This window comes from Hyperolius riggenbachi, chromosome 7, assembly GCF_040937935.1.
Source record: "Hyperolius riggenbachi isolate aHypRig1 chromosome 7, aHypRig1.pri, whole genome shotgun sequence".
NCBI lineage: Eukaryota > Metazoa > Chordata > Amphibia > Anura > Hyperoliidae > Hyperolius > Hyperolius riggenbachi.
Window position 1 is genome coordinate 218842616 of NC_090652.1, and position 23113 is coordinate 218865728.

The window sequence follows — 23113 nt, forward strand, 5'->3', positions numbered from 1 at the left end:
TCACACACCTCATCCGTAGCCCCTCCCACACGTTCTTGCTTTGGAGATAGGAGCTAATTCCCTCCCTGTCGTTTACATAAGTACCTGTATATTTGTCGCACCTATAGGTTTTCCACAGTACCTTTCCATGATCAGTATTGAAAGTTTTTACTTGGCTGGCCCATATAACGCAAAATAATGGAAAAGTCTATTAATATCGGTGCTTGTGTCAGGAGAAGCGACAGTCCATTGAGGGAGCGGAACGCTGCAGCAGGGTACAGAGTTTCCGGGGACTGGTTTTGTCAGTGCACAGGATGTGGCGGGCGGCTCTCCGGTTATCACGGCATGGTTGCCAGCTGCCAATATGTCAGCAGCATGTACGGCTTCCGCCTATACCCCCGAGGCAGCTGCCGCCCACGCAGTGTGTGTACCGGGGGTACAGCAGCCAGGGTCCCGCACAGGGACGGGTCGTTTTCTTTGGCATCCCTAATCCGTATATCTGGCTGCGGAACAAATTATCGTTCTACTACATCCAGGCTAGTCTGGACCGGGACTTCTCCATCGAGGAGTTCACTGTGGGGGCCAAACAGGTGAGGCATGTTCTTCCGCCATAGCCTCTGGCTAGCTGGTCTCCAACATGGCAGGCAACATGTACTCCGACACAGTGACCGCTGGCAGCACTAGGAAGGGTCAAGGAGGAGCTAATGACCCCCAAGATGATACTACAAATAGCAGCACTCCTTTTCATATTGAGCTCCGTTGCAAAAACAAAACGTGCATCAGGTTGGAATTATTTGCTCCTAATTAAAGTACACCTGAACTAAGAAGGATACGGAGGCTGACCTTTATTTACACACACAATGCAGATTTAGATTTCTTGCCTGTCCTGCTGATCCTCTGCTTCTAGTACTTTTAGCCATAGAACCTGAACAAGCATGTAGATTAGGTGTGCCTGACTGGATAAGCCTCATGCTTGTTTCAGTTGTGTGATTTAGGCAGAGATCAGCAGAACTGCCAGGCAACTGGTATTGTTTAAAAGGAACCTAAACTGAAAAGGATATGGATTTTTCTTTTCCTTTTAAATGCAGACCACAAACCAACAAACGTTGATTCCGTTGATACCTTTTAATGACTAACTGTACATGGTTTATTGCAAGCTTTCAAAACATTAAGTTTCTTCCTCAGGCATTATATAGAACTGGATCAGAACCGCACAATAGTGGGATTTTTGAATGTTATGTCAGAGTTTTGGACCACTTTACAGGTATAACTGGAATCAACGTTTTTGGTTCGATGTCTGCGTTTCTGCTCCTCGACTAACACCAGACCACACCTCACTTGCTTTTCCTTTCAAAATAATGCCAGTTGCCTGACTCTCCTGCTGATCCTGTGTCTCTAATGCTTTTATCCACAGCCCCTCAATAAGCATGTAGATCCGGTGCTGTGACTGAAGTCAGACTGGATTAGCTGCATGCTTGTTTCAGGTGTGTGATTTAGCCACTACTGCAGCCAAAGATCAGCAGGACGGACAATAAACTGGTATTCTTTAAAAGGAAACATCCATATCACTCTTAAGTTAAGATTCCCTCTAAATGGGACCAGAGATGGGCAGGAGAGAATAAAAATATACATACCTGTGGCTGATTGCTTTCCCACCGTCCTTCACCATCCGGATCTTTGCAATTCCCCCCTGGAAAATCCTCCGCTCTGGGGCATGCGCGGACGTGCACATGCCCCGTTGTGCTCCTGTGGTGGGAGTGTTTTGTGCCTGTGCAGTAGTGCGCAGGCGCAGAACGCTCCAGACCACAGGAGCACGATGTGGAAGCATGCTTGGCTGGACTTTGCCGACTGGCCCCCAACTGGAGGACTTTCCTGGGTGAATTGCAGAAGATCCAGACAGCGGAGGAGACCGGCGAGGAAGCGATCAGCCTGGAGGAAGGTCCAGGCTGATTGCTACCTTGCCGTTCTCCGCTGTCTGGATCTTCTGCAATTCACCCAGGAAAGTCCTTCAGTCGGGGCCAGTTGGCGAAGTCCAGCCGAACATGCTCCCACATCATGCTCTTGTGGCCTAGAGCGTTCTGCGCCTGCGTACTACTGCCAGGCACAAAACACTCCCACCACGGGAGCGCAGCGGGGGCATGTGCACGGCCGGACTCCAGGTATGTATATTTTCTTTTTTTCTCTTGCCCATCTCGGGTATAATTTAAAAGAAAATTAATATGGTAGCCACTATATCTGTTAAGCATGCTTCTGCCAAGAGTATAGCATACATTTAGTGGCCCCAAACTGTCGCACAAGGGATTGAGTCTTGATCTTGGTACTAGTGTGCTTAAAGGGAGGGTTCACGGAGTTAGTTAAAAAAATAAAAATACTAATCCACTTACCTGGGGCTTCCTCCAGCCCATGGCAGGCAGGATGTGCCCTCGACGCCGCTCCGGAGGCTCCCGGTCTTCTCCGGTGGCTCACCCGACCTGGCCAGGCCGGCTTCTAGGTCGGGCTCTTGTGCACTCCAACATGCATCTCACGCGGTCGCGCTGACGTCATCGGACGTCCTCCAGGCTGTACTGCGCAGGCTGGTGCTAGTCTACTTTAGGTGACCCAGCAGTAGAGCTGCTCAAATCCGATCCAGATGAAATCCGGATAGTCGTGATCCAGATTTCATCCTGTTAAATTCAAGTCACCTGTGCGGGGGGGGGGGGGGGGGTTAATCTTACCTATCATGACGTCTTCTTCGTCCGTCCCTCGGCGCCTCCCACGATGCGCTCCAATCCGGCGTCACGTGACTAAAAACACTTCCTCCTTCCGGGTCGAAGGAGGAACTGTATAGTCACGTGACGCCGGATTGGAGCGCATCAGGGGAGGCCCCGAGGGACGGACGAAGAAGACTTCATGATAGGTAAGATTAAACCCCCGCACAGGAGACTTGAATTTAACGGGATGAAATCCGGATCACAACTATCCGGATTTTATCCGGATCGGATTTGAGCAGCTCTACCCAGCAGGAAACCTCATAGGAAACTTCCACTAATGTAATTGGGAAGACTGAACACTCTCAAACTGCTAGGTTTCCAATAGGTTGTAGTAAACTACGCACCACGCATAACTCAGTCACACGCACGATTGCAGGACTTCACCAGGGCTGCCCCTACTCTCTGGAACTCTCTCCCACCAGCCGTCAGACTCGCCCCCACCTTTAATGCCTTCAAACAAGCTCTCAAGACTCACCTCTTCACGCTCGCATACCCCCCTACACCAGCACCATAATATGTTCTGATAGACCCCCTCTCATAAGACGCACCTATTGTCTCCACCCCACCCTTTAGATTGTAAGCCTCTGGCAGGGCCCTCCTCCCTAATGTATCCAGCTTGATTATGCAATCTTACTCACAACCACCCCTCTTGTAGACTCGAACAGTCTCTATTTTGACCTATGACACTGTATTGTTATCAAATCATTTGCATGATCTTGTTTTGTTGTGAGTTTCCGTATGTTCTACCTGTATGTTAACCCATTTATCTATTGTGCAGCGCTGCGTAATATGTTGGCGCTTTATAAATACAATAAATAATAATAATAAACTACGCCCACACTATTTGGCCAATCACAATGCTTTGTGCTGTAGATAGGGTTGTGATTGGAGAACTGTTCCCTAGGAGATTTCCTGCTGGGTCCCATAAGTAGACTAGCACCGTTGTCCAATCACAGCACGCTCTTTAACCATTCCTGCCGCCTGGACACGTGATTGTCATGTCCAGGTGGCAGCTGCTGGGCTTCTGCATGCTCCCGCACTCTCCCGTACCACCCCCCTTATCCCGGAGATCAATGAATGGGAATATAGTTTCCATTCATTGATCTAAGTCCCCGGCAGAAAAAATGATGGCTTCTTATCAGAGGCTGCGGTCTTTCTGAAAAAAAGTTTCCCATCCTCCTAGTGCTTTTGCTTCCAGGACTAAAAAAAAAAATCTCACTATGGCCATCTTGTGGCCAAATAAGTAAAATAGAGCTAACCTAAAGAAAAGATTCTATACATACCTGGGGCTTCCTCGAGCCCCATACGCGCTGATCGATCCCACGCCGCCATCCACCGCTGTCCGCTTCTAGGAGAACCAGCTCCCGTTAGTGATGTCATCGGAGCTGCGCTACGCAGGAGGAGTGCGCCCTCTATGTATCTTTCCATACACTGCTGCAGAGATACGCAAAGAGCGCACCTCTGCTACGCTAGACTGGCGGCAGAGCGGGGTCCCTGTTCTCCTAGATGCGGGCAGCGGTGGATGGCGGCGCGGGAGCGATCCGTGCGTATGGGGCTGGAGGAAGCCCCAGGTATGTATAGAATCTCTTTTTTAGGTTAGCTCTGGTTCTCTTTAACTCATGAGTGACGTCACGCTCATGCGCAGAGAGTGCCTGGCAACAGGCGCACGATCAAAGATGCGCACCACCGGGCCAGCGCAGGCGTACTATTTCGGGTCATAGCGACCCGGAAGTAGTACAGTCCCCACAGAGATTCGCCCGCGAACGGTTCGGGCCATCTCTAGTCCCTACTAGTCTACAGGCAAGCAGAATAGGGTGCTAGTCTGATGTGACTCAGAAGAAAACCTTGTAGGGGAATTTCACTAAAATTATTAGTTGGCGTTTCAACAGTTCTCTATTGACAGCACCCTCTACATCTTTTAGGTTTCAGATAGGTAACTATACCCACACCATTTGGAAAATTACAATGCTTTAAGCTGTAGCGGGTGCTGTGATTGGAGAATTGGGTGCTAGTTTGGTTTAGGCAACACAGCAGGAATCCTCATATGTAAATTCTGCTAACGCGGTTGGTTGCGGTTTCAGCAGTTGTCCAGGCGCTAGTCTACTTGAGGTGATGCAGCAGGAAACCTCATAGGGAACAGTTCTCCAGTCACAGAACAGTTCTCCAGTGCGCATAAAGTGCCCGGCAACAGGAGCGCGATCTAGGATGCGCACCGCTGGGCCAGTGCAGGTGTACTACTCCGGGTTTTAGCGACCCGAAAGTAGTACATGATGAGATGTTCGCCGGCGAACGGTTCGGGAACCGTTTGCCGACATCTCTAGTAGGGACATCCTCGGCTATTCTGCTTGCCTGTAGACTAGTAGGGACATCCTCGGCGCTAGTCTACTTTAGGAGACCCAGCAGGAAACCCCATAGGGAAATTCAGCTAATGTGAATGGGTGGACAGCACTCTCCTAAACTGTGAGGTTTCCAATAGTTGTAGTAAACTATGCCTGCGCTATTCGGCCAATCACAATGCTTTGTGCTGTAAGAGGGTACTGTGATTGACGAACTGCTTCCTATGTGGATTCCTGCTCAGTCTCCTAAAGTAGACTAGCACCACATCCCCAGCATGATTGCACACTAGTACAGATCAAGTGGATAAGAAGGCACTATGCCACTTGTTCTATCATATCCAGAGATCTCAATAATAATAATTTTAAAAAATTGCTTGTTATAGGTGCACTCTCCTAGCTCCTATTTATCCCTCAAACGGTAATTCTGGCTTGCTGTACCACCAATAGTGACACACCCAAAACATACATACAAAAGAAGGTTCAGAGTGTGTTGCTCAAATGTCCATACAATACTTATCACGCTAAAAAGAAATCAGTCCTCTTTAGAATATTCTCTTTAGACCATAATTGTTTTCTTCCTGTCTTCCTTAACTACTTCCGTACCAGAGACTGCTGGCACAGTAAAACGTCACTTACCGACAAATTGCCGCAATCATCTGTTGTCACGCCGTTCCCCCGCCACAGGCCGCTCTCTCTGCCGTCCGCCATTTAGGAGCCGCTTTCATTGGCTGCTGATGCTGTCAATCAATGTAAGCCAATGGAATTGGCTTACAGTTATGACAGGGTCAGAAGCCAATGAAATTAGCTCCTGACTGGTTCATACAGCTCTGCCATCATATAGATGGCAGGGCGAGTGATCTGCGGTGGGGAGACATCGGTGGGAGCGGCGGAACTGCTCTGCGACAAGTGTTGAAATCTATATCCTATCAGATCCACGCAGCCACATGCAGGACATAGATTTCAACTGCGTCGGTCCGGAACCAATTAAAGTGGACCTGAACTCTTGAATAGGACAGAAAACATTGAGAAATGCACCCTGTATATATTTAGAGTTTAGTGTGTCTAATTCCCCCTCATCTGTGTCTAATCACAAGTTTTAATTTGATCAACTGACTGCTGCGGCAGAGAGCTAATTGGTAAAGAATGTTAACAATATGTCTGCTTCCATGAAAGCAGGAAGAAGAAACATTTCAGATTTATTGAAGGAATTGCATCAGTTGTAACAAAGAAATGTTTTTCTTTAGCCCCCCCCCCCCCCCCGAAAAAAATTTGCGACAATAATTGTTGCTATTCTGGAGGGTAATGGGAGGAGAGGGATTCCCTGCTCAAAACGCCCATTGGGGGCGTTCCTGCGGGCTTTCCAGAGCTGCCATTGGGCAGCTGTCTCTCCCTGGCTGCGCCCCGTGCCGCTGAGAGAGGTTTCTCTCTTTCCTGCGTCGTGACCCAAGAGCGAGGATGGCAGCTACCTAATTAGCCCAACCCCCCGCATCGGGTAGCATAAGTACTATAAGGTTGGCTTCACACTGTATATTGGCGTCAGTGGTGCCTTTGAGGAATATCAAGTTGGTCGTGGAGATTTGCAGAGGGGTTTGGGGGCTCTGCAGCCCTTGTTTAGCGGCGGGGACACGGCGCATTACTTGTTATGAGAGCACTAAAGCGAATCATAAGGTAAAATTAGCAAAAATAGTTCGCTTCAGTGTCTCTTTAAGCAATACCAGTTGCCTGGCAGCCCTGCTGATCTATTTGGCTGCAGTAGTGTCTGAATCACACCAGAAACAAGCTTGTCAGAGCTGACAATAATGTCAGAAACACCTTATCTGCTGCATGTTCCGTGTCTATGGCTGAAAGTATTAAAGGCAGAGGATCCGTAGAGCAGCCAGGAAACTGGTATTGCTTAAAAGGAAGTAAATATGGCAGCCTACATATACCTCTCACTACAGTTGTCCTTTAAGCCCTGCTCTTGCTGCGACCAAATGCAAAGCGGTTAACCATTTCTTTGGCCTCTTGTACAACGTGATTCCGATTTTATACAATCCGATTTTTGATTCCGATAAAAAAAAAAACGAAGCGGCATGCAGTACTTTAACCACTTGCCGACCAGGGGTGATTTGCCTGATCTGTGCTGCGTGGGCTCTCCAGCCCGCAGCACAGATCAGTATTATGCCAGGGCGATCAGACTTCCCCCCCCCCCCCCCCCCCCTTTTTTTCCCCACTAGGGGGATGTCCTGCCGGGGGGGTCTGATCGCCGCCGGCCATCTGCGTTTTGCGGGGGGGCTCCTCAAAGCCCCCCTCCGCAGCCATTTCCGCCCTCTGCCTCCTTACCTCCCTCTCTCCGTAATGCGCATTGAAGGATAGGCTTCCGCCTATCAGATGCCGGCGATCCCCGGCCAATCAGAGGCCGGGGATCGCCGATCTGCCCTACGGCGCTGCTGTGCAGCAGCGCCGTATGATGTAAACAGCGGGGATTTCTTCCCCGCGTGTTTACATTTTGCCGGCGAGCCGCGATCGGCGGCTCTCCGGCTGTTCACGGAGACACCCTCCATAAAGGCCGTTTCCATGGTAACCCGCAGACGACCAGTTTACGCCGATCGGCAAGAGGTTAATCGGAATCAAAAATTCAGATCGTATAAAAAAATCTAAATTCGCATGTAGTGAGCAAGAGGCCTTACACAGGATTACTGATTCAGTCTGTGTGCAGCTTCCCCAAACTACAAAGCAATTTGGGGCCAAATTTATGTGATGACATGTAACCTAGCAATGTGTCGCCATGGTAATGCTGTACCTCCTCAAGAAGCCTACCAATTGGGGAACAGATTTATTGAGCAGCATTTAAACAATAGTCTGCATTACTTTAAAGTGTACCTGAGGTGACATGAAGAGATAGACGCTTATGTACAGTGCCGAGCATACAAATAACAAATAGGCCGGGTTCACACTGCATGGATGAAAAACTGTTAGTTTTTTATCTGTGACCCTCCCCGTTCAGTTAGTGTGCGGTCAATTCCACAGGACCATCGCTCTGGATTATAGCAGCTGGACTTCCTACTGTTTGGCCCGGTGCACATCAAAAACCGCTAGCAGATCCGCAAAATGCTAGCAGATTTTGAAAGGCTTTTTCTTTTTCTGTAGCGTTTCAGCTAGCATTTTGCGGTTTTGTGAAGCGTTTTTGGTGTAGTAGATTTCATATATTCTTACAGTAAAGCTGTTACTGAACAGCTACTGTAACAAAAACCGCCTGGCAAACCGCTCTGAAGTGCCGTTTTTCCTATACTTAACATTGAGGCAGAAACGCATCCACAATCCAAAATCTGCAGCAGCCCGGGAGTATGCGTTTCTGCAAAACGCCTTCCGCTCTGGTGTGCACCAGCCCATTGAAATACATTACCCAAGCGTACCCGCAGCCGCAAGCGGATCGCAAACCGCAGCAGAACCGCTCTGGTGTGCACTAGGCCTTTGTGTCTCCATGGAGATTCTCTTTCCCAGTTATATGGGGGGGGGGGGGGCTGTTTCCCCACTTTACTTAAATTAAAAGGTTTGTATTCAACTACAGTTTAACATACAGTTTGCGTTTGCTTTGTTTGCAGGCCTTTTCATATGTGTCTACAATGCTGTCTCAGTGCAAGTTTGATGCCTTAGAAAATCTTGTAGCCAATGAGGTATGTGTGTCTACAGCCTTGAAATGAGATCTGTTATATGATATTTGTGCACTGAGGGCTCGTTCACACTAGGGGTGTTTTCAGGTGCAGGTGATTTTTAAAATCGCCCACAAAGCGGTGTCTATACCATTTTTGGGGTGTTTTTGCTATAATGGAAGGTATAGGAAGAGTGTTAAACGCTCACAAAACCGCTTTATACACGTTTGCGTTCAGGTTTTTTAGAATAAATACATTGCATTTTTTTCTTTTCCGGGTCAAAGAGTTTTCTTCCTGACTTGTGTCAGAGAGTGAATGACAAAACCGCTCTGGAAAAGCACTTTTACCAAAAATGCACTGCGCAGTGGAGCGCTGGGAGGGGGAAAAAACAGTGTACAAAAATGCAAAATGCTTGCATTCGCGTTTTTATTTTTAGGTGTGAATCAGGCCTAAATGTCTGTCGCCCTGGACCTCTCCCTGTTCTAGCCTACAAGTGGGTGCATCAGATGTCTGTTAATTAGCGGTTTATGGTGATCCCTCTCTGCTGGAGGGTTTGGGAACTCTGCAGTGTTCTTCCTGGGATAAGAAGCACTGGCATCTTCATCTCTTTATAGACACAAATGTCTGTTCAGCCAAGCTGAGCAGTTCTGTTGATGACTATCCATTGACTGTATGAATGATGATTATCAACTAAATGTAGTTGCATTGTGCCTGCACAGTCAGTTATGTGTGATGTCTGAGGGCATCCTCACACCATACAATTTTCTGGCAGATTTACTTGCTAGATCGATTATTTCCAACATGTGCAATCCTGAATTTCAATCGATTTTCAGATAATTTTTAAAAAGGACTACTGTAGGGGGTCGGGGGAAAATGAGCTGAACTTTCCCGGGGGCTTCTAATGGTCCCCTGTGGTCAGTGTGCCGTAGGTAATTTGGGAGACAGAGACATCATGAGTGCAAGATCTTTGCTAAAAAGGAAAAAGCACGCTAGAACCCTTAGAGGACCCTTAAAGCACACCTGCAGACATCTTGTGCCCGCGCAGCTACTCACTGATGCTCTGGCTCAGCCTCCAGTTCACTTCTGGAATTTCAGACTTTAAAGTCTGAAAACCACTGCGCCTGCGTTGACGTGTCTTCGCTCCCGCTGATGTCACCAGGAGCGTACTGCATAGGCACAGACCGTACTGCGCGGCACAGGATGTCTGCGGGGGACCATTAGAAGCCCCGGGTAAGTTCAACTCATTTTCCCCCGACCTCCCTACAGTATTCCTTTAAGAGTTTAAATCTTTTTTAAATTTTTTTGTTTTTGTTTTTTTTTGTTTGTTTTCATCAATTTTCATAGAACTGAACAAAAAATTCATTGAAATTCAGATCGGACATGTTGGAAATAATCGATCTGGCAGGTAAATCTGCCAGAAAATTGTATGGTGTGTACCTGGCATAGGACTTGGAAGAGCCATACTTGTTCCTGGAAGACGCAACTATCTTTTACCAAGTAATTTTTGAAGGTCACAGCTCATGCATGCATACAGACTGCTTTGGATTGGTTGATCCTCATAAGTGCATGGCATGGAATGATATGACTTCTGTTTTGCATAGCATTTTAGTAAGGAGGCTTGTTGGTCTCTCTCTGCCCCTTACACCCTCCTAGGACTTCTGGTGGTCCACACTAGGTCCGGAAACGTATCCGTGGCTGCGTTTTTCAAACCTGATGAAAAACTGAGTCCCGGATACTAATGTTGAAAATAGCAGCCAGCCTCACCCAAGTAAAAAATGGATCCGTCTGCGTTTGCGGGGATCCGTTTTCAAAACCTGAACGGAAGGTCCAGATCTGCTGCATTTTCACGCAACGGATCAGGACCACGGATACACGCAGGGGGTAGTAAAAAAAAGCAATGAGAAAACGCATCTCCAGCTCCACTGGCAAAAAACGGATGTTAAAACGGATAGCCTAAGCTTTATGATTGGCCCAAAAAAATCCTCCCACTCCTTCCTAATGATGGAGACGTTTTCTGTCAGGGAAAAACCTGAACGGCAACTGATGCAAAACTGATGCACTTTCATCAGTTTGCAGTACGGTGGGTACTTCCCCTGATCCGGACTGCAGGGTCCGTCCTGCAACTGTGTCTAGTGTGGACCTAGCCTCACCGTGAGCTTGCTGGGCAATCTGTAACTCTGGGTGTTTCAAGTCCTCATAGAGCCATATTAATCCATGCTATGTACTGCTGAGGATCAACCAATCCAAAACTGTATCCATGTTGGATTAGTTTGGCTCGGTAATATGCACAAGCTGACACATTATTGCATTCCAGCAGTTCTGGAGGTGTGTTTAGCTATCATGGACAACGAAGAGATGATTTCCATATTCAGCAGTGATGCATTGTGGGACACCTCAGAGCTCACTCCAACCTGAATAATCGCCAATACATTCTGTTTTTAAGAAGGTAAACTTCTGTTTTGCATAGCAATTTAGTAAGGAGGCTTTTTTTTTTCAGCCCTTTACACACTCCTAGGAGTCCTGGTTCCCCATTAGCTTGCCAGGCAATCTATGAGTTTCTAACCCTTATGTTTGGATAAAAAAAGCAAATTTTTTTTTTTATTTACTGCAGACCCTAAAGGATGTACAAGACAAATGCTCTGAACTGTCTGCTGCATATAGGAAAGCTTTGGCAGTTGAATCAGAGGAAGTAATGTATGCACTTCCTGGAGATGTTAGTATAAGCTATGAAGATAATGGTAAGTAGTATTTACTTTTACTGTGTCCTGTATATGACCAGATTACCAGAATTCCCAACAGGCATTGTTTGTAAAACTATAACAACTCTGCCTCTTCAATGCTTAGTAATAACTAATAATGGGCCCTAGAATGTAGTACACAATGTCCGTCAGTGAGTGCATCCGCCCGCAGGTACGGTCCCGTCCACTGAACGCCAGCGTGCGCGCCCACATCTGCACGCGCACAAAGACTGACCAGTGTAAACTGGATCCACATTTTAAAGTGATCCTTTCGCTTTTTTCAACATAAGAAGCCTGTTACAGATTCAAGAGAATTGACAGCAAGAAATTGTTAGACGTGAGACACTGAAATGCTAACAGTGTTGGTAATAGAATTGCTAGACCGGTGGTTTGTTGGTCCATTGCTGGTTCCATAATTAGCTCTATTCTGTGATTACCCTAGAGCAGCGCCGTGCAAACTATGTACGGTTCGAGTGCGCTGTCATTCTGGCCCTGCCGTCAGGCGGCCGGATTCCTCTTCTCCCTCCCTGCAGAGTCGGGAGCAGGCAGAAACAGGGGAACTTAAAACTCACCTGATCGCCAAATCCAGGGTTGTGTCTCCATGGCAACAGGGCGCCACATTACATGATGCTGGCACATTCCGACGTCATTCCATGTGACACCCTGTTGCCATAAAGACGTGGCGCTGGATTCGGCAATCAGGTGAGTTTTAAGTTCCCCTGTTTCCGCCCACTCGCGACTCTCCCTAACACTGCTACTGCCTATAGAGCACGTCCTAGTGGCTGTAGCTCTGGCGCTTTGAGTCCGCCAGGAGCAAAGCGCAATATAAATGGTCTGTGTGAGTGAGGGGAGGGAGGAGGAATTTAAAGAGACACTGAAGCGACAAAAAAATTATATGATTTGTATGTGTAGTACAGCTAAGAAATAAAGCATTGGAAGCAGAGACATAAGTCTAATATTGTTTCCAGTACAGGAAGAGCTAAGAAACGCCAGTTATCTATGCAAATTACCATTAAGCTCCACGACTTTCAAAGTCGCAGAGACTATGTGTTCTGAAGGCTGTCCTCTTAACTGTATTGTTTTTTGTTTTGCAGAGAACAGTTCAGGACAGGTCAAAAGTTCACTACCTGTTCTGTTAAAAACATTTAGAATGCTGAGTAGTGGGTAAACTGCAGATATTAGAGAATGATGCAATGTTATAAAAAAAAGCTGTATAACTGAAAATAAAAATGTGAGAATATTTTCTTTGGTACTAATGTTCTAATAATTATCTGTACTACACAACCAATTCATTATATCATAATTTTGTTCGCTTCAGTGTCTCTTTAAGGAATGCAGCCTGTTGGTGTGCAGCGTGCGGCCCGAGCAGCGGAAAGTTTGCCCAACTCTGCCCAAGAGCATCAGTGTGGTCAGTGGCCTCAATTCACGGAGTTTTATCAAACACGTTATCAAACGTTTGATAAATTACCTCATGGGTAAAATCTAATTTTGAATTCACTAAGGTGTTATATATTTATCAAATGTTTTACCGATAAAACGTTCAACAAATATATAACACCTTAGTGAGATTTTACCCATGAGGTAAATTATCAAACATTTGATAAAGTGTTTGATAAACGTTTGATAAAGCTCCGTGAATTGAGGCCAGTGTGCCATAGGGAATTCGGGACACAGAGACAACATGAGTGAAAGATCTTTGCTAAAAAGGAAAAAGCACACTAGAACCCTTAGAGGACACACCTGAAGCAAGAGGGATATGGAGGCTGACCTATTTATTTCCTTTTAAACAATGCACATTGCCTGGTTGTCCTGCTGATCCTCCATTTCTACTAGCCTTTAACATAGACCCTGAACAAGCATGCAGATCAGGTGTTTTTGACTGAAGTCTGACAGGATTAGCTGCATGCTTGTTTCAGGTGTGTCTCAGACACTACTGCAGCCAGATAGATCAACGGACCTGCCAGGCAACTTATATTGTTTAAAAGTAAATAAATGTCAGCCACTACATCCCTCTTGCTTCAGGTACACTTTAAGGTGCATGCACACATTCAATTTTTGATTGGCCAATCACTGACTAATTTTATCACCGCAATGTAGTTTGAGGGCCAACAGATTTTGAATAGTATGAACAGATTGTGTAGGTAAGCTCTTATACTACATTGAAGTAGTAAAATTGGCCGGTCAACATTGAATGTGTGTACCAGGCTTTAGAGCTCACCAGTGTGTTTTTTTGTTTTCTCTAAAGACAAGAATAATGGTCTCTGAACCAGTAGGTGGCCTGAAGAGAGTTACGTAACACAAGGGGAAGAAGTGTGGCCCTCCCCGATTGGTATATGGTGTAGGGTGATTATGAGGCAAAAACTATTACACTCACCGCTCCCGCTTATATTTCCTGTATGTACCAAATGGTCAAGGATGTGTGTTCCGGGATATGAGAAGAAAGAACAATGTGGCAATCCTGGTAGAAAAGAAACAGGGCCGTGCACCATCTGCCCGTATTCAACAGTGTTTATTATGGTGAAGGCCAAGTACAATACAGTATTGAGAAAACATCAGAGTGTACCGCGATATTGATGTGCAGCATAAGCGGTGGAAGATGTGAGTGCCACGGTTAATATCGGAACAGGCGACGGCCGTTTCGCGTCCGGCTGGATGCTTGGTCACGCTGCGTTCCACTACCGTAGTGTAACGCAGCGTGACCAAGTGTCCAGCCAGACGAGAAACTGCTGTCGGCCGGCACTGTTTCTTTTCTACCAGGATGGCCTGAAGAGTTGCCAATCCATGAGAATTGTAGTTCCTTTGACAGATATGTGACTGCATTGAGCAGGGCTGTGGAGTCGGAGCCATTTTGGGTACTTGGAGTCGGAGTTGGAGGTTTTATAAACTGAGGAGTTGGATGATTTTTGTACCGTCTCTACAACCCTGGCATTGAGTGAACTGATAAGAGAATTAAAGGACTAATTTACCAGTCCACAAATTAATTGTGTTCCTCTGTGAAAGTTACAGATTCCATGATATTCGATAATTCCTGTGGAACAAGTGTTCAGTATTTTGATCAATACTGAGGGTCCTTTTGTATTGGTGCAGTGCTATTTGTGTGCAGCAAAAAAAAAAAAAAAAGCAACGCATCGCACCATTACACACTTTAGTGTAAACGGCAGGCTGCATTGAATGGGAATTGAGGTAACCTGCCTTCAAAAAGTTGCACCCTTCAGTCGTGTATAATGCTGAACAGAATAGATGTAATCTAAATATCTGCGCATGTGCAAATATTTAGTACCAAAGAGTAAGAATGTGCCCGTTACTATTGACTTTCATTGCTTGCGGCAATGCAATGCAGCTTCTGCGTCAGCTAGAGCACTTCCGTTGCATCGCATGTTCCATTGGTTTTAATGCCCATTGCAACAAGGTGCAGTAGGAGAGGCCAATGCAGTAAGTTTACAAGGGCCCTAAGGCGTCACTACACAAGCAGCGTGAGGAACTTTCTTCACCACCTTTTAAGTTCAACAACAATACATGGTTGGGGTTGGAAACCTCCTTATTACTTAGGCCCCATTCACACTTAGAAGCGCAAAATGCAGACTATTTTTGCCGGAGTTTTGCAGGAGTGATTTTTTTCCGCGATTTCACACGGAAAAATTACTGGACAGTGCAGCGATTTCTCTGCGATTGCATTTAGCGCTTCTATAGCACTGAAATGTGAACGCCGGGAAATCGCCTGAAAATGGTGCAGGCTACACATTTGTGTTTTGCGATTTAGTGCAAATCGCCCAAGTAAAAACGGGCCCGTAGGGTTTTATTACACTAGCGCTTTCAAAAGCGCTAGCGTTTGAGTGGTTTGCCAAAATCGCCGGCAAAACGCTCAAGTGTGAATGGGGCCTTAAAGGGGTTAACATTTTTTTTAAAGTTTCACTTACCTGGGGCTTCTACCAGCCCCCTGCAGATGTCCTGTCACGCAAAGTTCCTTAAGGATCCTCTGGTCCACCGGATCGCTTATCGTTTACGCCACTGCACGTCCGTGACCGCCCTGTCCTTGCTCACGTTGCCGGGAGCTTCCTGCGTAGGTGCAGTACGAGAAAACTTCGTACTGTGCCTGCGCAGGACGCTCTCGACGACGTGAGCGGGAACAAGAATGTGCGCAGACACGCAGTGGTGTTCATCTTGTTAGATGAAAAAAGATAAGTGAGCCGTGGCAGGGGGACCGGAGGGTCCTTGGGTAACAGCGTGGGACAGGACATCTGCAGGGGGCTGGTAGAAGCCCCAGGTAAGTGAAACTTAAAAAAAAATTAAAAAAAATTAAAGAAACCCTTTATTTATTTTTCTATAGGCTGATGGTTTATTAGCTGTTCCCAGGAACCTGCACTAAATCTGAAATGGTTGTGCCACAGTTTTAAAACTAAAGATGTTTATGATTTGTGTGCATTTCACCTTCACAGGAAGGAAGTTTGTCAGTATACTGATGCGGTTTTGGTACTTGAAGCAAACAGACCTGCCAAATGAGGAAACAGAAGGAACAAAAGTATTCCGTGTGGTAGTTGGAGAAGAAGGAAAAAATGAAGCACCACAAATTTTAACTGCAAATTATGTGTAAGGTTTCCTTTATAAATGTCTTACAGATTGTATATCTCCGACAGTATAAACAGCCAATCTGTACATCGCATGATCAGATTCTCATAGTTGTGAGATGAGGACCCCAAACAAGGGCCTACTTGTACACACCTAGTCAACCACGGGCAATAGTTGGTAAAGATTAGGCAACCTGTGACCCTTCTTTAATAAACAAGGTGACTAAACCTCTTGGATCTGCATAGCAGTGCACGCTGTAGCATCTCTTTCTTGTGGGTTAATAGTCCACTATATACCATATGCAAACATTAGTTAACAGCGCTGCACTCCAATACACAACCAGTCTTATATACTATATAAATTTGAAAAAATGGTTTCACGTGTACTTTTAAAGTGTTATCAATGTCTTTATTATGAGTTATCAAAAGATAAAAATACTAGGGTCAGGGATAGTGGGGAAAGGAAAACAGATAAAATCAATAGATAAACAGCGGAGCTATATATATTCCATTTTGCTGGCCAGCTTCATAAATCAACAGCCATTCATACATGCATACGCCACAAACATACAGTTTGTTAGCAAGTTTGGTCTGAGGTGGTACCACCTAGGCAGTTCATTGTGCAAAAATAGCAGATAGGAGTCCTCTGGTTAGCAAATAGCAGTCAAAAACCGTTAGCTTGATTAAGCTGCTTGTTCCTAATAATATATTGTTAGTCCAGTTCAGTTAGCCACATTAAGCAGATGTTAGTGCACAGTGGGTTTATAACAAGAAGTAGCAAGCAGTTCTCTTATCTATCATGTATAAGCAGGCAGCTATAGCAGTCCCATATTGCACTAAGGAGGTACTGATTCTGTATCTCACCACTCCTTGGGTTTAGGTCATCTCAGACAGCTGTAAGCAGCAGTTGCTACATGGAAGGTTCACGCCGAGCGGCGGTGTGCGGACCCTTTTGCGGCTGGCGTCCCAGCTTGATCCTCCGTCGGGTCTCCGCTAACACCTTTCCTCTTCGCTCGGCGTCTTCCGCATTGCTGACATCTTGTGCAGTACGTGGCTTTTCCAGGCCTGGCCAGACGTGGCGTAGCTCCGCCCACCGACGCGTTTCACGCTGCTTGGGGCGTTTCTTCAGGGTATGACGTCACCCCTCTTTTTGCGCTTCTCTTATACTCAGTGCTTTCCCCTCCCCTCTTCTTTCTGATAGGGCCAGGAGACTATTCTGTTTTGAACACTTGACTTGCGCAAAGAGACGAGACCATTCTCAAAGCCGCCATTAGATGGCAATACAGCAATGGAAGGAAGGACTTACGGACAGCTATTTAAAAGTTTTTTGTCCCTACAACAGGACAATAGCATTCCTTCTTTGTGGATCCAAGCCAGAAGCCGTGAAAACCCAAAATGCAAGGGGGAGAGAGGAAGGGCAGAGAGGAAACGCCTCCGGGCGGAGCTACGCCACGTCTGGCCAGGCCTGGAAAAGCCACGTACTGCACAAGAGGCATACCATATGGACAATTCGTACGCCTGCGTCGCAATTGCTCAACGGATAAGCTGTTTAGGAATGAGGCACGTGAGATGTATTCAAGATTTCGCGAAAGGGGTTACCCCCATCGTACACTCAGAAGGGCCCTCAAGAGAGCCTGGAATCTGAACAGATGTTCCCTGATTCGGGCTCCATCAGGGCAAAAAGATAAAGATGAAAGTGATCAATTCATTAGGATGGTGTCTAGGTATGGGTCCCATTGGGAAGACTTTAGAGAAATGTTAGTAAAAAAATTGGGGGATTTTAACCTCATCCCCAGAAATAGCGCAAATCATAGGTCCCAGACCACTACTGACTGCTCGACGGGCGCAAAATCTAAAGGACAAATTAGTCCATAGTGAATATGTGAGAGACAATACCACTTGGCTAAATAAGATGATTCCCAATGGTACCTATAGATGTGGAAGGTGCAAACTGTGTCCATTTATCAGTAGACATGATAATAAAACATTTACTAACAGTTCTGAAACCAAAACTTTTGAAATAAGATCCCATTTAAACTGCCAAACCAGAAGGGTAATCTATATGATTGAGTGTCCCTGTAAACTCAAATATGTAGGCAAAACTAAAAGAATGCTCAAGGAAAGGGTCCTAGAGCATTTACGCCATATTGAGGACAAGAGCCAACTAGCAGCACATTATGCCGAGGTACATGGAGGGAGTTTAGAAGGTACAACTATCAAGGGGCTATATAAACTCAATGTGTCGGCCCGAAGGGGTGACTTTGATGATTTGCTCTACTGTAAGGAGGCCATGTGGATATATAAGTTGGGAACTTTGCATCCTCATGGCCTCAATAGGGAGCTGGACCTGAAGGCATTTTTGCGTTTGGAGGCATAAAGGTAGTTCTCTCCTTACTGTTGAAATGGGAAGGTTTGCATGGTATGTCAGTGTGGTGTTGTTTGACATATGGTGCTTTGCAGAATTCCCCTTCCAGTGTCCTCTCTGCCCTTCCTCTCTCCCCCTTGCATTTTGGGTTTTCACGGCTTCTGGCTTGGATCCACAAAGAAGGAATGCTATTGTCCTGTTGTAGGGACAAAAAACTTTTAAATAGCTGCCCGTAAGTCCTTCCTTCCATTGCTGTATTGCCATCTAATGGCGGCTTTGAGAATGGTCTCGTCTCTTTGCGCAAGTCAAGTGTTCAAAACAGAATAGTCTCCTGGCCCTATCAGAAAGAAGAGGGGAGGGGAAAGCACTGAGTATAAGAGAAGCGCAAAAAGAGGGGTGACGTCACACCCTGAAGAAACGCCCCAAGCGGCGTGAAACGCGTCGGTGGGCGGAGCTACGCCACGTCTGGCCAGGCCTGGAAAAGCCACGTACTGCACAAGATGTCAGCAATGCGGAAGACGCCGAGCGAAGAGGAAAGGTGTTAGCGGAGACCCGACGGAGGATCAAGCTGGGACGCCAGCCGCAAAAGGGTCCGCACACCGCCGCTCGGCGTGAACCTTCCATGTAGCAACTGCTGCTTACAGCTGTCTGAGATGACCTAAACCCAAGGAGTGGTGAGATACAGAATCAGTACCTCCTTAGTGCAATATGGGACTGCTATAGCTGCCTGCTTATACATGATAGATAAGAGAACTGCTTGCTACTTCTTGTTATAAACCCACTGTGCACTAACATCTGCTTAATGTGGCTAACTGAACTGGACTAACAATATATTATTAGGAACAAGCAGCTTAATCAAGCTAACGGTTTTTTGACTGCTATTTGCTAACCAGAGGACTCCTATCTGCTATTTTTGCACAATGAACTGCCTAGGTGATACCACCTCAGACCAAACTTGCTAACAAACTGTATGTTTGTGGCGTATGCATGTATGAATGGCTGTTGATTTATGAAGCTGGCCAGCAAAATGGAATATATATAGCTCCGCTGTTTATCTATTGATTTTATCTGTTTTCCTTTCCCCACTTTCCCTGACCCTAGTATTTTTATCTTTTGATAACTCATAATAAAGACATTGATAACACTTAAAGTACACGTGAAACCATTTTTTCAAATTTATATAACCTGTGACCCTTCCAGTCATTCTGTACTCAGTTTCCTTCTTTGTGCTCCTCCTTCCCCTCACAAAGAATTCTGTTTGTAACAGAAAATATGCCGAGTATGTATAGACCTTGTACCGGGTTGTGTGGCAGGGTCAATCTTCCTCTGTTGAACAGTAGGTTTGTGCGGAGCTGCAGGTGGGATGCTGCTGAATGCACCAGCTGTTATTGTTATCTGTTATAGGAAATTTGTTGGAAAAAAAAACCCACTGGGGTATACTTCCCACGAGAGGGGGAAGCCTCTGGATCCTAATGAGGTCCCTGACCTCCTCCTTACCGGCGATCCAACTTTGAAAGCCCCCGAACATTGGAGAGATAAATATTTACCTACTGCGTTCCAGTGCAGATGCAGAACCGGCTCACAGTTTGGTCTTTCCCAGAAATAGCCGAGCTCGATCGGTTCTGCTCTACTGCGCAGGCGACTCGCTCCTGCACAGTAGAGCAGACCCAATTGGGCTCAACTATTTCCACTGGAGCCCGTCAAAGCCGCTACTGTGCTGGTTCATGGTAGGTAAATATTGCCGCACCTACGCAGTGCTTGTCGGGGGAATTTTTGGGGAGCCAGCACTGAATCCCTGAGGCTACAAAGGACAGGGGAAGCCTCATTAGGATTCAAAGACTTCCCTCTCTCGAGGCAAGTATCCCCCTGATGGGTTGTTTTTTTTTCTTACAGATTTCCATGCCACAACAAAATTAAAGAAATACCAATACATCTTCATTGTGAATGTCTGTGTACATGACCTAATTATTTAGTCGGGGAAAACACTCCTTTCTTATTTGTCTTTTATGAGTGCAAAGCACTTCTGTGTATTTTGGGATTGCCTTGAGTAGGGTAATTTATCATGTATTCTGGAGAATCATTTTAAGGCGCATCATACCATCCTTTACCTTCTGTAATGGTTGTAGCATAAGAGAAGAACTGAGATTCCTGGCAAGTTAGGCCAAAATTGGAGACTGCTAGTGAATTATGAAGACGGTATGTTTAAAGAGAAACCGAGGTGTGTTTGAAGAATGATGATCTGAATAGAGGCTGGATCTGCCTATACAGCCCAGCCTCTGTTCTTATTCCAAACCCCCCTAATGTCCCCCTGCACTCTGAAATCAGACATAGATCACAGCCGCGCTGTGCGGCTGTGTTTACATCTGTAGTGTCAGTCTCGGCTGCTCCCCGCCTCCTGCATAGCTCCGGTCCCTGCCCCCGTCCCTTCCCTCCAATCAGCAGGGAGGGAAGGGATGCAGGCGGGGACCGGAGTTCTGCAAGAGGTGGGGAGAGCAGCAGACTAACACTACAGAGAAAAACACAGCCGCTGCGACACGCTGTGTGTCGACAGCACGGCTGTGATTTATGAGGGATTGCAGAGTGCAGGGGGACCTTAGGGGCGTTTGGAATACCAACAGAGGCTGGGCTGTATAGGCAGATCCAGCCTCACTATGCAGATCACATTCTTCAAACCCACCTCGGGTTCTCTTTAAAGGATACCTGAAGTGACATGATGAGCTAGACATGTGTATGTACAATGCCTAGCACACAAATAACTATGCTGTTTTTCCTTGATCTGCCTAAAAGAGTTAAATATCAGGTATGTAAGTGGCTGACTCAGACAGGAAGTGACTACAGTTTGACCCTCACTGATAAGAAATTTCCAACTATAAAACACTTCCCTAGCAGAAAATGGCTTCTGAGAGCAAGAAAGAGATAAAAAGGGAAATTTCTTATCAGTGAGGGTCACACTGTAGTCACTTCCTGTCTGATTCAGGACTGAGTCAGCCACTTACATACCTGATATTTAAAGAGACTCCGTAACAAAATTGCATCCTGTTTTTTATCATCCTACAAGTTCCAAAAGCTTTTCTAATGTGTTCTAGCTTACTGCAGCACTTTCTACTATCACAGTCTCTGTAATAAATCAATGTATCTTTCCCCTGTCAGACTTGTCAGCCTGTGTCTGGAAGGCTGCCAAGTTCTTCAGTGTTGTGGTTCTGCTATGAACTCCCCCTTCCAGGCCCCTCTATGCACACTGCCTGTGTATTATTTAGATAAGGGCAGCTTCTCTCTTATCTTTTACAAGCTGGATAAATCGTCCTCTGAGCTGGCTGGGCTTTCACATACTGAAGAATTACAGACAAGGGCAAAGCTGTTTGCAGGAAGAAACGAGCAGCCTGAAACTTCAGTGCATGAGAACCATGAGAACAGGGGGAAAGAAACACACAAATGATCTCTTGAGATTCAAAAGGAAGGCTGTATACAGCCTGCTTGTGTATGGATGTATTTTCTATGTGTGGACATACTGTACATCAACCTACTTCCTGTTTTAGTGGCCATTTTGTTTATAAACAAACTTTTTAAAACTGTATTTAACCACTTTTAATGCGGCGAAATTGTGTCCGAGGGTAATAGATGTCCCCTAACTCACTGGTATGTTTACTTTTGTGCGATTTTAACAATACAGATTCTCTAACTCTTTCAGGCAGAGAAAGAAAAAAAAGGAACACAGCATAGTTATTTGTGTGCTAGGCACTGTACATACATATGTATATCTCATGAAACTTCGGGTATCCTTTAACTTTCCAGAAGTCAAAGAGAACTAAAATGTGAAATTTATACACATTTCTTTTCAGTGAATCTTCTGATTTGCTCTTACCTGAACTTTATCTATTGTAATATAAACTACATTTATTTCCTTGTCTAGGTTCTGCAGAGAATTTACCCAGGGGGTGGAGCCAGACTGGATCATCACACGAATTGAACATGTGAAATTATTAGAGTAAACTGAATGCATATTTGTTACCCTTTATCCTGGAACGATTTCTTACCTGACTGCTTGATTGAATTCCAGTTTTATATTATATTTCAGACAAATTACTGTGACTGAAAATAACTAATAAACCCTTTAAGAAAGACCATATGTTGTATTTCGTCATATGTGTGATGTATAGGAGGACAACTCTCACTTCTTACTATATAGAGAAATGGCTGTGTTGGCTGCAGATAAAAGCACATTGATGAATGTAAGGAATGGCAAGAAAAAGGATTGCAGCTACCTGGACATATGGGGATGCCATGGTCAAAGCGGATAAGGCACAGGTTTCCTAGGTTCCAACCTGTGTGCTGTGTCATGGCAGCCTCTGGTATGTGTCACCGCTCGCCCTGTCTCCCTCCCAAATTCTCCACTCTGTCTCCTTCTCCGACTGTAGTTAGAGCAGGGCTACAAGAAAATGACCACCAGTTAGCATTTGTGGACGTCTGCAGCCATTTTTTGTAGCCCTGCTCTATGAGCAGAGGAGATAGCTAGAGTGTGGAAACTACTAGAAAGGAGGAGGGGTGACTAACAAAGGTGGAAGGTGATTGAAGGAAGATACAGCAGCAGCATGTTGTGCAAGTAGCATACGCATACTGTCCCTTCAGCCGCCCCCCCAATCATTGTACCAGCAGCATATTGTCACTGCTGCCCATATTGTTTTGTTCTACCCTTGCCACACATACAGTGTCTGTTCACATTTAAAAAAAAAAAAAAAGTAAAACTAACA

At 45.8% G+C, this 23113-nt stretch overlaps 2 protein-coding genes across 4 annotated transcripts in view; one reads left to right on the forward strand and one right to left on the reverse strand.

The window, feature by feature from the left end:
* The window catches only part of TYW5 (tRNA-yW synthesizing protein 5), a 28215-nt gene extending 27616 nt beyond the window's left edge, over positions 1-599 (reverse strand). Inside the window, exon 1 of one of the 3 annotated variants that reach the window (XM_068245243.1) lies at positions 85-599. In XM_068245243.1, the coding sequence (XP_068101344.1) occupies positions 85-129 (45 nt within the window). In that variant the 5' untranslated portion in view covers positions 130-599. The remainder of the gene's footprint in view (positions 1-84) is intronic. The other 2 variants (XM_068245246.1, XM_068245247.1) reach the window with 2 other exon arrangements.
* On the forward strand, positions 274-22487 carry MAIP1 (matrix AAA peptidase interacting protein 1). Its single transcript, XM_068245248.1, has 5 exons — positions 274-569; positions 8650-8721; positions 11309-11435; positions 15872-16022; positions 22276-22487. The coding sequence occupies exons 1-5, from the start codon at positions 294-296 to the stop codon at positions 22352-22354; spliced, it is 705 nt and encodes a 234-aa protein (XP_068101349.1). The 5' UTR covers positions 274-293; the 3' UTR covers positions 22355-22487.
* The last annotated feature ends 626 nt before the right edge of the window (positions 22488-23113 follow it).

Bases quoted from the DNA above. Each gene is read 5' to 3' on its own strand.
- MAIP1 (XM_068245248.1), top strand. From the start codon at position 294: ATGTGGCGGGCGGCTCTCCGGTTATCACGGCATGGTTGCCAGCTGCCA. The intron at 570-8,649 runs GTGAGGCATGTT...CTTTGTTTGCAG, and splicing joins TCACTGTGGGGGCCAAACAG to GCCTTTTCATATGTGTCTAC. The intron at 16,023-22,275 runs GTAAGGTTTCCT...TTCCTTGTCTAG, and splicing joins ATTTTAACTGCAAATTATGT to GTTCTGCAGAGAATTTACCC.